Source organism: Dicentrarchus labrax, unplaced genomic scaffold (assembly GCF_905237075.1).
Source record: "Dicentrarchus labrax unplaced genomic scaffold, dlabrax2021, whole genome shotgun sequence".
In the NCBI taxonomy this organism is placed as follows: Eukaryota; Metazoa; Chordata; class Actinopteri; family Moronidae; genus Dicentrarchus; species Dicentrarchus labrax.
Genome location: NW_026136702.1, coordinates 10743387 through 10758403, shown reverse-complemented (window position 1 = coordinate 10758403; position 15017 = coordinate 10743387). Strand labels below are relative to the sequence as shown.

At 42.2% G+C, this 15017-nt stretch overlaps 1 protein-coding gene across 1 annotated transcript; it reads right to left on the bottom strand.

The window, feature by feature from the left end:
* Window positions 1–1303: 1303 nt before the first annotated feature.
* On the bottom strand, window positions 1304–14817 carry sfrp5 (secreted frizzled-related protein 5). The gene is made up of 3 exons (XM_051422033.1): window positions 13766–14817; window positions 6438–6515; window positions 1304–2943 (listed from the first exon to the last, which is right to left on the bottom strand). The coding sequence occupies exons 1-3, from the start codon at window positions 14322–14324 to the stop codon at window positions 2615–2617; spliced, it is 966 nt and encodes a 321-aa protein (XP_051277993.1). The 5' UTR covers window positions 14325–14817; the 3' UTR covers window positions 1304–2614.
* Window positions 14818–15017: the final 200 nt, after the last annotated feature.

The window sequence follows — 15017 nt, the reverse complement described above, 5'->3', positions numbered from 1 at the left end:
CCTTCTAAAGCAGTAGACATGTAATCTACTAGCTCAGCTGTGAAGGAGAGGGTCTACACTTTCCAACAAAGGCTTCTCCACCTGTGTGGAATTTTCAGCTTGGTGTTTATCGTGTTTGATCACTCACAGAGAATTTGCTGGTTTTGAAGTCTCCCATAAAGGCAGTCCTGTCCAACACGTTCCTACCCATTATCCCTGACCCCTCCTGCTTCTGTCATTCCACAGTCTGGAGACTGGAGTGTGCACTATCTCCACAATCAACTGGAAATAGGTCATCACTCTACTGGCGTTCATGCTTCGAACAGTCTCCAAATGTCTCCACATTTCGGGGAATATGGGCGGAAGACAATAAGCATTGTACAGTGTCACAATTGATCCATCTTGCATTTTGGAGAACAAAGATGCCAAATTCTTTTTACTGCAGTGAATTAGTTATGTGTGCGTCCGGAGTGATTAAGCTCTGGATGGTTTTGATAAAGTTGGTCGGTTACACTGCAGCCTGCTGTCCGTCTGCGTCACCCTTTTACTCTTTAACATTAAATACTGGTGGTTTTGTAGCCCAGGCTTTGTGCAAAGCAACGAGCCCAGTGTGAATCTGGAAGATTTTGGCATTGCACAGAGCGTAATTAAGGTTTCAGACAATGTGCACTGTTACAATCCTCTATGTACCCTCATGTTTTTGGAGAATCTGCAACTTAGATCAGGTCCATGTATTGCTTTGCTCCATTTGATTTTCCACTTAAAGCTTACAAGGAGCTTTCGTTTTGTGTTGATTCTGGCGGCCCCTTTGGACAAAAGCAGGAGTGTTGCCACAGCTTCATTTCATTGATTTCAAAGGGATCTGACCAAATCCAACCCGGTGGCAGGCATTAATAATAAAAGAAATAGCCAATCTTCTTGGTCTTGTCTGTTTATGTAGATTATATAGAAGTGCATTAACAAGTTTAAAAACTCCTTGTGGTAAATTTAAATATCAGTGGTAGAAATCTTTCAAATAAATTAAATGGTATTATTAAAATTGTATTTACTAATCATTAGATCAATGTAAAAAAAAGATTGTGGACTTTAATGTTTGAACAGTTAAATTGATAAATAGGAAATAAAAAAAAGAAAACATGAGTTTCTTTTTCTATGCATGCCATGGATTGACGGCACTTTAAAAAAATTAAACCATGAAGCATTACACAGACCCAAGAGTGTACCTCGCTCTGTCTGGAAGCAAATACGTATGCACAAACTTATGTCTATGATAATATCAGAAAAACAATCACAACAAAGAGAAATGGCACATATCAAAGAAATATTCTTTATAAAAATTTCAAATATATTTTATTCATTTACTTTTTTTGTAAAACAAAGATGTATTTCAGTAACAGAACTACTTACAGGTTAACTGATTAGAAAATATTGTCAAAGTTAAATTTTCATCTTCATTGCTACAGCGACGGTGAATTCAGGTGCTATGTCTGTATGTATGATTTCTGCTTTCATACAATATAAGTTTAACTGAAGCAAATTCAAAAATTTAAGTACAAAAAAAGAAACATTTCAAGAGTGATAGTGAAAAATAGCGAGTACCAGAGACTTATCATCCCAACATTGTTGGTTCTGTCCAGAGTCTCTTTCTCTCTCTTTCTTTCTCTTTTATTCTCCACTTGTTTTCAGGAAGATGTCTTCTCTGCCTTAACCTCCTTTCTCTCTCCAATTGGAAAAAGCAAAAAATATTCAAGTTTCCCTCTTTCAGGCCACAAAAAAAACGGTGCTGTACAAAGTCAGTGGAAGCATTATCCAGTCTGTCTCGTTCCATCGGTCTTCTTTCCCAGCAGGGATAAAAGAAAAAAAGCTCAGTTCTAATCATCTAGTATTCATCTGAATTACCTACTTTTTACATTATTAAAACATACAGTTAAGTAGATCATCTACATTTCTGTGCTTTGATGTTGTTCCTGGGAGCTCTGTGCCAGTGTGTACACTGGCCCATTGCACAGCCCACATATTCTGTAGCGTACCATTTCTCTCAGCTCTTTTTACACAGAAACAAACTGTGCCTTCCCTCTCAGCTCCCTTTCCATTCTATCTGTCTATAATCATTACATTATCAAACATATTTTCCCTCCAATAGTTGCCTCACATCTTAATGCTACTGTGTAATTGATAAAGTTGCTGTAAGATATCATACAAATGATTGGTTCACTGTATCAGAAGAGGAAAGTAGAATTGTTAAGGAAGATCCTATCAGATTGCACGGGGAAGATCAAAATGTCTGTTTTTCTTTGAGAAATAAAATTATTTCACCTTAATTTTGATAGAAATCTGTGGTTTATTTGGGGCTTTTTATTATTCAGAGGGAGTGTGCAGTCTTTGCCCTTTCCAATACTAATATGCCTGATTCATCTAAGCAGATCAGCACAATCTGATTCATGTTAAAGCTGAGATTTAAAAAAAGCGTGACCACCCTGCGACCCCTTGTAGGACTATGTGGTGGGTTGGTAACAGATTTTGCTGGGATCTGGGGTTCAGGGATGCATTATTGAAATGAGAATTCGGATCTACGTAGAACAGGGTGGAATGTGGGGAGCGATTGTGGATTGTGCGAACAGTACAGTGAGCCGCGTCACTGGAAGACGGTGTGGTAGGTGGGACACTGATGGGACTTCATGTACTTGATGGCGAACTTGAGCTCCTTGCTCTTCTTGTCCCACTTGTGAATGGACATGAGTAGCAGTTGTTGGTCCACTTTACGGCCCATGATGAGGAAGTTGGAGCCCAGGCTGTCCAGCTGGGAGCACGGACAGTTGGCGCCATTCTTGATGTACAGGGTCAGTTTCTTCAGGTCCTTCTTCCTCAGCACACCCTGCTTCAGCACTTTCTTTTTCTTTTGTGCTGCAATTAGCTTCCGGTCACCCTTCTCCTTCTTTACCTCCTTGATTTTCATCTTGAGGACTGAGGGAGAAGAGAGGGAGAGATTTTAACTCAGCTCAACTTTTATTTTCTATAATACACAGATGTTTACAGCCAGAAGCTGTTTATGTGTCACGTCCCTTGTTCACTTCTTCTTTGAGCAGCTTTGACATTTCTTCTCTCTGCACTCAGTGCTGTGCTGTGCCAAAGGAGTAGCTATTTTACACCTCTCCTGAGTATCATCATTTAACCTCTCCTGTAGCGTATAAAAACTACATCCTGTGTGTATGTTTGTGTGTGTGACTTGGGGAAAACCCATAAACAAAAAGGAGAACATGTTTTTGAAGTTACAACCAAAGTGTTTTGAAGCAAGTTAAAGTCAAGTCCGAAGTTATTGAGGGTGAGTCAGAGTCAACAGCCAAGAAAATGATAGTTAAACATTTTCTTTTCACAACTGGTTGAACGTTGTTTTTTTTTTTTTTTTTTTTACTTTTCAGTGCTTTGGCCTGTATAATGCAGTATTATTATTTTTTATTATTTGGGGATTTTATGTCATGTCAAATCTTGGGACTTGTGATTGCCAGTCAAGTCAAGCTTTTAGGGAGTTACGTTTGAATAAGTCAAGTCCCAAGGGGATATTTTTCTGACCTAACTTTGATTTGAGTAAAAGTCTCGAGTCTTAAGTCTAAAGCTCTGGTCATAATGTTAGTAATGTTTCTACATGGGACCACATTCTTAGGCACTTTGTAGTCAGATGTAATCAGTGTTTATGTCTCATGCTCCTGTCGGGATATTGCGCTTACTTTGTGCTTAAAGTCCTGTATTTTTAAGACAAAAATACAGAATAGATGACCTCTGTACACCGTTACAGCATATGGGGAGTTTGGTTACAGCAAACTCCGGTTTATCAACCTAATGAAGTACTAACTTGTATCTCCCGTCGAGCCCCATGTTTATAAGTTCATATTTTAACATGTGAGAGATTAAAATTGAACTGCCAAGCATTTGAGAGAGGAATTCTCTGGGTGAACATTTTGACAGGTGAAATTAATCATGGGCTGGGCAAAGACGTGGAGTCGGTATGAAGCTTCGCTATGTACCCAAGCCTGTTGGAAGATCGCCATTTCACTTCTCGCCTGCTTGTCTACGGTTGCATAAACATCCCTGGGTACACTCTGATACGTATACAGTACATGCGAAGTGATAGCATGTTCAAGAAGGAATGTGTGTGTTGAGTTTTTATGTGCAGCATTTTGCGTTCCTACATGGTGCAGTGTGTGCGTATTATTTTTGTGAATGAATGCATTCAGGTGTATGTCTGCGTTCAGTAAAGATAGAAAGAATAAAATAATTTCCCTCCCTGCATCACTTTGAATGCCCACTCATGTTCAGTCATAAGTGATGCAGTGGGGGGCCCACTGTGCAGCCTGGCCAGTATCCTTGTGACAAGCTGTGCCCACGTCTTTATACAAACTGCAGAGGGGGTGTAGAGGTGTAGAAGCAGATGGAAAGAGAAGGAGTGAGAAGTGTGCCGTCATTTTGAGGAGAAACAGGTTTTCTTTAAGCTAAAGAAAGCAACCTCCCTCGCCAACCAGGTATTGGCTTCATGTCCGTACCCTGCCGGACTCACTTCCCTCCCCCTTTTCTTTCTACTCTTGTCACTTGCGCCGTGCTGCTGGATGATACGACGAGGAATGTGGAGAGATCAGACATCAAAAGTAGACTGTAATAAAACACGAAAGTACGAAATGCTCTGAGGGCGAATGATGTCTGAAGATGAATAGGTGACAACATTCATGAGGCGTGAGATCAAGCTGTAATCAACTATCGGCCTATAGAATAACATTGTGGAGTCATTCTGCCTTGATCTCTGAATCCATACGTCATGGTTATCTTGACTTCTCTACTCATCCTCATATCTCATCCAGTCACATACATTAATAACCGATAAAATGTATGCGTGTATGGCTGGCTATCTGCTTTCACATAATCATGTTTCATTCTAATGAACAGAAAGAATCTCTGTTTTGTTTTGTGATCCCTGAAACACCCTCATGTTGGAAGATTGAGAATATGTAATCCTGAAATTAATCAGACAAATAAATCTGTGATTTGGTAAAGATTAATTATAAGGATGAGTCTGTATTTTGACTGCAGCCCAAATGTGAGTAATATGCACAAAGATGTATTTTGTTGTTATTTTTGGAGATGATGTGTTGGGTGTTTATTAATTTATGATTTATAATGGGTCATGTCTGTATATTCAGGCCATTTTGTACGTGTGGGAAACGGCCAGAGGATACATTGCGAAACTTGGTCTCTTTTAAACTGCAGATATTTCCTCTGTGGGACGCTACAGCATAAAAATATGGTTTTCAGCACCAGTCTGGCCACATTTCATTTTCAATCACACTGTTCTCACTAATCTGTTCAGAAACATGTTCTTCACGGGTCTCCAAAAGGTTAGAGGGTTTTTTTGTCACCATTATAGTTCAGTGCTCAGAATATTATGACCAGAGAAAATAGAGAGCAGTATATCATTAACTCTAAAGACTGGGGCAATAGTCCATGCAAGCAGAAGTTCAGCTGCTGTGGAGTATGATGGGCCAACAGCCTCAATGAGCAGAAATAATGGAATAATTATATTCTGGCTTTGTGTGCAGGTCATTACTGTGGTGAAAGTGGAATACTGGAAAGTAGAAAGTTGAGTGTCAAATAGTGTTGAATGGACACTGGCTAATGAAAGCTGTTAAATTAATTTAGCAATGTATGAGAAGACAGGGGTTATCCTGGCAGAGGGAATAGTGCAAAATGAATGTGTGTTCTGCTTGTTCGTGCCGGTGCTCATTTTGACCTCATTGGTTTAACGGAACAGAAGAGAGAGAAGATCAAAACTGAAACGGTAATTAGGTCATGAAAAATATCATGTCAAATCAATTATTTTTATGTCCACCGATGAAGTACCCTTTAACTTAAAGTGAAAACCAACTTCAGTGTATAATACATTTTAAGTGTTAGCTGGTGTTACCGTCGTTTATGTCTTTTAAAACTAAGGGTTGATAAAGAACTGTGTGCATAATATTGACAATACTGTGTGTGTGCATGTGTATGAGGGTCCTGGTATTACTTTTTTTATCTTACATAGTGTGATATTATTAGAATAATGGTGATAGAAAGGTAGACTTGAACATAACGTAATTAGTCAAATTTAAAGCCAAAATTAATTTTCCAAAATTTGATTCATGATGGTGCATATCTGTGCATTTGAGCTGCTTCTACTCAAATTCCTTTTCATTCTCTTCATTTTATTTCGTTTATTAACTCGTGAAAAGTGCAAACCTATGCGACTTACTGTAGTTCAGCAGTTAACGTTGCCACCTGCAGGCAAAGAAGGCAAAGCTTCTGCAGTTTTAACTTTTATGCCACCTGTGGGCAATGAGCTGCCCTGCTGTGCATTAAACTGCCCCTCCTCACCTGTACTGTACTCTGTATGTGTCTATATGCAGGTCTAACTCTTTTTAATTGCTGGTACTTACCAAAGTCACTGGCGCAGTAATGCTCCATGATGTTGTCTGCTTTCAGCTCATTGTCACACGGAGGGCACACCTTCGACACTGAAGGGACAGAAAAATTATTTGCCATTAACAACTACATCTTTTATATTCTAGCCAGATTAGCTAATATCCAACGGCTGAGTTGAGGTAATTGTTAGTCAAGTGCAGTCAGCAAAACCAGAGCCTTGCCAGTATGAAATCGTTAAGCCCTGAGCACTTTTGAGGAACTTATTTGCAGCCCCCCTTCACTTGTCAGAGGCTATTTGCTGCGGTGTGAATATACAGTCCAGCAGGCTGACTGATATTTGCCCTGCAATTACCCTGGACAAAATGTTTTTATTCTGCCCCTTGTATATTTTGGTGGTGCAGGCGTGGTCTTGGCTTTGCAGAAAGGTAAACGCTGCAGCAGGAGCAGCTGAACATGGTGAAAAGTGATTCAGTACACAGACACGGCCAGCACTTAGGCCACACAGCAACCACACATTGTGAAACAGCAAGGGGAAACCAAAGCAACAAGTTCAGCTTATTTTTAACACAAAATTTATGGGCCTGCCTGCTTTGCTCAGAAGCACGTTAGCCTCACTAACTTTTGATTTGGGACTTTGTGATTGTTGTGATTGTTGTACCCACACACTGGAGAGATATAAGAGAGAAGTATAGGCCATAAATGAAATCCTTTTTTTTTTTTTACGTGTTTACTGCACTTTTACATTAAATACACAGCATAAAACTGACAAAATATGCCTGGAAAAGAATGGAAATTATGAATTTTCATACCATTTTAACTTAATGAAATATTCTCTCTCACTTCCATCACCCATGCCACTTACAAAACTTGTGTTCAGAGCCCTCAATCTGTTCTTTCTTAGACACACAAACACACACAGACATGCTTCATACTCCCTTGCAATTTTCTCCAAAGTCTCTTCAATATAAAACTTTATTATGACAATTACTAGATAAACTCCATGTAATTCCAGTGGGGCTGGTTGTAGCTGTACACATCAGTCCACTCATCCACAAAACAGAGCCTTGTGCCATTCAAGAGAACAAGGTATAATATTAGAAAGGGCAGGGAGAGAAGGATGTGGTATAGAAATCTTGCCCACAGCAAATATATATGTGTATACCTACAGGGCAAAGAAATATCATTAGAGAAAACTTGTCTGGCGGGACAACGGCGCTGACCTTCTGCTGAGTAAGCAGTTTTTTTCAGGATCACTGCTTATAGGGGAGCTAAATTTTTCTGTCATTCACTCACCACTCTATCCAAAATATGTTCAGATCTCTCCCCCCTCTCTTTTCCTGTGTGTCCCACACTTACAAACACACTCATGCCAACACACACAGGATTATTCTAGCACAGTCCAGCCCAGCCCCCTGGGTTAAAAGTCAGGGTTCAAAGGTTATCACCCAGGCACAAACCTCAGCGTCTGGGCAGATAATGAAAGGGGTCAAAGTTTAGCATGCTTCGCTGCTCGGGTCGCGAGGAGGTGAACCCCCTTACCACCGCTGAGTGCATGTATGTGTGTATGTGCTCCTACGTGTGTGTCGGTGTTGAACCATGTTCTTGTGGAGTAACTGCCAGTTTTTCCTCCACTGAGGGTTCCCATGCTTTCACAGGCGGGGAGACCTGCGAGGCCTTACAGGGTCAGGCTTGTAATTGTCTGGTGCTGACATGAAGACTGAGGACAAGAGCACGGAAACATGCGCACAGACACACACACACACACACACACACACACACACACACACACACACAGGTCAAGAGATGCCAAAACTCTGGATTTGTCTGTTTTGAATGATTCCCTTGAAGCTGTTACGTCTTATTCAGACTCTGTGGTAATTCATTCTGGTTTCACAGGGGTGGTATGTTGGCAGGAGTCCCAGTTGCCTGGATGCCAGAGCATGTGTCAGGAGAAAGCGGTTCCTCCATGAAACTTAGTTGAGCTTGGACCGAAAAACCACCATTTGGATGCCGCTGAGAAATCAATTAAGCGACGACTGCCCTCATCACGGTCTGGTCTCTGCTGGGGGAATCACCATCATGTTCTGATGGGAATCACTGCTGCGTGGCTTAGTGTGGTTTTTTTTTTTTTCCTGGACACATTTCTACTCAGCAAATATTTTGACATTAGGTCATTAATGTATTTTGCCATCATCTCAAAGCAGTTTAGGAATTTTTTATCATGCAGTGTGATTAAGTTGTTAGAATTATGTTCTCGCATTGGTTGACTTTGGACTTGACTAGCTCTTGTGTGCTGCTTCTCGTCATCTGCATGCTGGGTTATTACAGAAACTTTAATGTTCCCAATCACAGTGAAGAATGTTAAGATATTGTCCTCTCAGACCTGTTGTTGTGAAAGATGAAGAGGTCAGGAGTTGATGATTGAGGATAAGAGGAAAAAGATGACGGGAGCAGGGTTAGTAAGGAGGTGGTCTGTTGGAAAGCCCTGCTGTTAATCTTCAAACAGAAGGCCAGAGTGGAAATGACACACGGCCAGTAATTTAACTGCACAACTTCACTTAGTCATAGCTCTGAGGTTAATATCACTTTCTCCATTTCAGTCTCTCTCTACTGATGTCTCTCTATTCTTGTCCCCCTCTCTCACCCCTTTTTCCTCTCTTTCACATAACCTGAAACCATTGAGAACGTGGTTGATCTTATTGATGAAGATGTTAAAAAGTCATTTGTCAGATAAAGACTTTTGGAATAGAAGGCCCCATATAGAAATATCATTGTGCACGTATGTGATATGCTGTCTCCAAAATGAGTCAGCTGAGGCCTCCAAAACCATGACAACACAATGATGATATCATCGCTGTCATTTTGTCGTAATTAGTTGGTGCAGTAGGATATTGCTATGTGCATTTATTTAATTTTGTAGTTTCAGCAACATACATTTTAGTCATCACTAAGCGTCTTAAAGAGAGGAAACGCCTTGCCCAATCACGATCTATTCCTAAAAGCCTTCATTTGTGATTACATGACATTCAAGAATTCCTCTGAAGTCACTTTTAGAGTTGGGTTAAAACTTAGTTGCAGTATGTGTAAAAGTTACAGGCTTCTGCTCACTTTCTCTTTTTCTCTTTTTTTTCTCTCTCTCTCTCTCTCTCTCTCTCTCTCTCTCTCTCTCTCTCTCTCTCTCTCTCACACACACACACACACTCACACACACACACACACACACACACACACACACACACACACACACACACACACACACATATCTCCACACAAAAGATAACCAGATCTATATCAGCCATCCGATCCCCTGACGTGTCTTGTACCTCATCCCCAGCAGCCCGAGCATCACGGCAACTTTTATGGGAAGAACGTTCCATTTAAAGTATGTGCGGGTCACTATCTCATGCCTCATTTGGGCCCTTTAAGTTACGAGCAGCAACACTTATGACATAAAACGGTACTGTTCCTGAGATGAAATGCAGCGTGTGATTTATGTCGAAGGGCCTAACATCTGTTTTAATGCGGCATGTAGACAGACAGAGGAGGACTTAAATAGGGCCCACAGGCAGCCCCCGGGGCCCCTAAAACACAGCACGCTCCTTGCATCTGTAGGAATCCTATACAGAAGAGAAAATACATTCTCAAAAGGCCGAGGCAGTCGTCCATGCACAGAGCATTGGATCACATTTTCCCCTTTCATATAGCAGCCAGGGCCACATGAGTAGCGCCCATTGTGCTGCTGGGGACCTGACAGTGCTGCCTGTCTCCTTTGGCACGGTTGTAACTTACACTAGCCGCATCATTGAGTACGGCGAGGACAGACAATATCTTTCACACCATGCAATTCCAATGACTTTCACTGGACAACGTGCATATTGTCTTGAAGATTTTATGTGGAAACATGCAATTTAACCCAACTTAACTTAACAGACAGCTCAGAATCCTACCTACACCTGTCGATCTGCTGATGCTGACAGTAGCTAAAGGTAGTATCGTTAAATCCATAAGGTGGAGTGGATGGGTGGCATTAATTGTGCTCTGCCTGACAGCCTGAGCTCCGCTGGCCTTTTTCAATCCCTGGATGCCTGGGCTCTCTTTTGTCAGCAGCCTGCTTGTCTTCCCTGGTATAATACCTACAGACTTGTGTTTCACATAATCACACCCCATGGGCCCCTGTTACACATCACACAAAAAAAACACACACACACACACACACACACACACACACACACACACACACACACACACACACACACACACACACACATATGTACATACACACAGGTACAGATGCTCACACATGCCAAAAAAATCATCCACACAGAAGCTGAGCTCAGTTGATGGTGGTGTTCCTCTTAGTTTTGGCTATGACAGAGAGGTGGAAAGTGAATCTAACTCTGTACTGTTAGTTTCCACAGGAGCCCTCAAACCGTGCTATATCATGTAATTGCAGAATAGCTCAGATAGCATCGTGGCCTCCTGGACAGGGAAAGCAGCGGGTAGTACAGCACTTAATTCTTGTGATTAATCCAACTCCTGAGATTCACCTTGATCACCTTGATCAACTCAAGAGTCCTCATATGATCCTGTGTGAAGAAGATCCTTCATGTCCTTTGACACAGAGGATTCCCGGGAAACTCACTTCTAACAGTTCTTAGCTGAAATTCTTTTCCTTTTTATTATTTCTGGCTGTGTTTTGTGTGTGTGTGTCTGTGTGTGTGTGTGTGTGTGTGTGTGTGTGTGTGTGTGTGTGTGTGTGTGTGTGTGTGTGTGTGTGTGTGTGTGTGTGTGTGTTTTAGAGCCAAAAGATTGTCCTCGGGATGGCCTCATCGGCACATCTGAGAATCTCTGGTTCTTAACAAAATGTCAGTGACTGAGCCTTCGGGCCACAAGTGATATGGGTTCACTCTCAGTTTCAAAAGCACACGCACACACACACATACACACACTGACATATACAAGCACAAATTTAATTGTTAAACGAATTTCCTATTTTTGATTTATTCTTAAAACACTGAATTCAACATGTTTCGGCTTTATTCTCTCTACATAAAATTTCTTAATACCACAGATCCCTCTACATATTTGAATTGAACTAGCACCACTTTCTGTAATCTAGCCGCCTCTGATCATTATTTGATTAGATAGGACCAACAAACAGTTGCCTGTTTGAGGAGGTGACAGATGAAAGTTAAGCTGCCTGCCTCCTTCTCAGGGAGCATGTAAAAGAATGAGTTATGGCTCTGCAAAGCCAAAATGTCACATAGTTGATACCAGTCCTACAAAAACAGAACAGCCATTTTCCCTAATGGAATAAGTCAGCTCCACGGGAATTCACCAGAGAATCCTTCCCCGCTTTTATCAGGCTGGATAATTAGATATCAGTATGCTGTGAACATTATTGATAAAAGGGAAAGATATGTCACACAGCTTGTTATGACTGACGGGCCTAAAATTATGTTTCATTTTTTTCAAATTTTGCTTTCATTTTTAGTGCTTTAGTAAATCAGTATAGTATGTCAAAGAACAGCTCAAATTAAGGAAAACACATTTACTATATATATCAAGTGAAATATTAACATGCAGGAACATTTCACTCTAAGTAGATAAGAAACGGCAATAAACGGTTAAAGGCAAGAAGTGGAACAATGAGAATAATAAACCGTTTTCTTCAGGTCTTTATTGAAAGCAGAGAGCCAGACACTTTTTATACTGCAGGAAGCAGCTTTTCTCCTATTCTGTGCACTGTCTGCCTCTCTTTACTCTCTCGCTTCCCTCTCCTTTCACTCCTCTCCATTCGGCTCTCTCCGGGACAATCAGACTTTAGCCATTCCCATTCTCTGCCTGCCTCTCTTGTCCTGTCATGTCGACTAATTAGTGGGAGCTCAGTAATTGGCCTCCTAGCTAATTGGCCTGCTGGCTGCCAGACCCAACAAAGGCCTAGCAGGCTGGGACACAGTGGGGACTGTCCCCCCTTCACTGTCTAAAGACTCTCATCAACTCCTTCTCTCCCCCTCTCAGCACTGACTGCTTTTGTGAAGAGACTGCTTAAGTAGTCACAGTGCATACACACACACAGACACGCACGCACGCACGCACGCACGCACGCACGCGCACACACACACACACACACACACACACACACACACACACACACACACACACACACACACACACACCTATTTAGTTCCCACTCACACTCTCACAGCTCAGTATTGGCCCATCTGTCTGTCCTCTTACTCATTGCCTGTGAAAAATTATATAATATTTTAAATTTTTTTGTGAATCAAATCTCTCTCAGAAACCCTAGTGTAGTAATTTTCCTACTTATTTCCTCCATTTTCATCTTCATCTCTTTCATTTATTGACACTCTGCAGACCAGCTTGTGAGCTGCACGCATGCCAGCTTCAAATCAGACATTCACTCGGTTGTTAGATTGATTGATTAGCTGCTGATGGATGTCTGCTGATAAAGGTGTGTGTGTCTGAATGCGTGTGCATGTGTGTCACCTTTTCAGTTAAGTTGTGTTTAACATAACAGTCCATTAATCTTAACTCAGTGAGCGATCTGGCCACCGGAGTCTCTCAGTCTCCTGTGTGTGTCTCTCAGTCTCTCTCTGTCTCCCTGAGGCGTATGTAGATGACAGGGAGCCGTCCTGAACTGTCCACTTACTCAACAACTCTCCCCTGTAGCCTCTTCCTGCCTTTGTCCCTCTCGCTGACCTCCTCTGGATATTCTCTCAATTAAACCTTCATCCGTCACCATTGCATTTTCAGACTCTCACTGTTTCTGACACTGCAGGCTTTTGAATGCTCATCTGTCTTGGTAATGTTGTTAGATGAATCATTGTCCTGATATTTGCAATGCAGAGACATTCCTCATTTTATTTTCCTGTTAATAGTGTTTTATGTTTGTATTTTTCTGTCTGCACAAAACATAGTTTAGCAATAATTTCATCTTTTTTTATGACAATTATTACATTTTTTCACCCAATTTAGAATACTTGCTGTGTACTAAAATTGCACGTATTATACATCATCATTACAAACTTAAATTTGTACAATATAAACCACTTTTTTTAATGTATTAATTTACTCTATTTAAATTGATTGTAATGTGGTTACTGAACTTCTTTGAATTTTGAGAGGACACTGTGTGCAAATGTGAACATGTAATTTTACCTGCTGTAACCAGCCATAATTTAAACTTTTGACTGGTGACTTCTTTCAGACCCATACTTAAAATTGTTATTTACTATTGTGAACTTTTAACACGTCTGTGTGTGTAGATGCTTTTGTGTCTGAGAATGCTTCAGTGAGGTCGTGCACATAGCTGTCCTACCTGGTGGCTGGGTCGCGTGGTTCCCAGTGAACTGCATCGGGATGCAGAGGTCGTTATCAATGGGAAACTTATCACAGGTCAGCATCTCTGGCCAGGGGAAGCCGTAGGTCTCCATCACCGGAGCACAGCTGTCCCTGACGGCCTCACAAAGCGAGCGGCAGGGATAGATGGGCCTGTCCAGGCACACTGGTGCAAACAGCGAGCACAGGAAGACCTGAGTATCAGCGTGGCACCGTTTGGCCAGGAGGGGCACCCAGCTGCCCGCCTGCTGCTTGACTTCTGGCATGGTCTCGTGGTCCAGGAGGTTGGGCAGCCTCATCTTCTTGTAGCCCACATTGTGGCACAGGCGCAGGTCAGCTGGTATGTCCACACACTGGGGCTGCTTGGTGTAGAAGCGGCCATTGTGGAAGTTGTCCGACTGCCAGCTGTAGTAGTCGTACTCATCTGCAGCCGAGACGGTGAGGAGAAGGAGGAGGAGGGAGAAGAGCGACAGGCCCAGTGCCAAGCTGAAGGAGCCCTGGGTTAATGCCCACCTGGGGCTCTTTTGTCCGTGTGCCATGCCTCTCTGAGCTCGAACCAACAATTCAAGAAGGTTGTATCCAAAGTCTCCAAAGTAACTCAGTGAAGACAAAATGCGGAGAGAAGAGAGGAACAAGTGGGGCAGGCGTACAAGCTGTAATCCCTTTTTGTGTCCTGAGTGTGGACGCGGTGGATTGAAAACAAAAGTGTTTAATTCCCTTCTTCCCTGGAGAGTCAGCCCTCTACGCCTCCCTGAAACACCTCCCTGTGTGTGTGTGTATGTGTGCCTCAGGTAGTGGAGTGGGGAGGCAGCAATCAAGGAATGGTGAGCACACAAGTAGGACTGCTTATTTCCTAACTTTCCCTGTTCACAATTTCTCACTCTCTTTCCCTCTCCCTCTCTTTAGCACTGTCTCCAGCCCTCTCCTGCTCTCTGTCTATCAGTCTGTGGCTGTAATGAGGAGTACCTTAGGTTTTAAGAGGCAGTGGTAGCTGCTCTCTGTGGCTGCCTGCCCCCTAGCAGGCTCCCAGACCACTCACCTTCCTACTGGCCTCCCCTGCACTCACTCACATCAGCCTCAGCCAATCACAACATTGGGGGAGGCTCCCACCGGCCTTCAGGACACTCCTTCTACCCTTACAAAACCCCTCCTTTATAACAAGATAACATGAGAGAGAGAGAGAGAGAGAGAGAGAGAGAGAGAGAGAGAGAGAGAGAGAGAGAGAGAAGAAA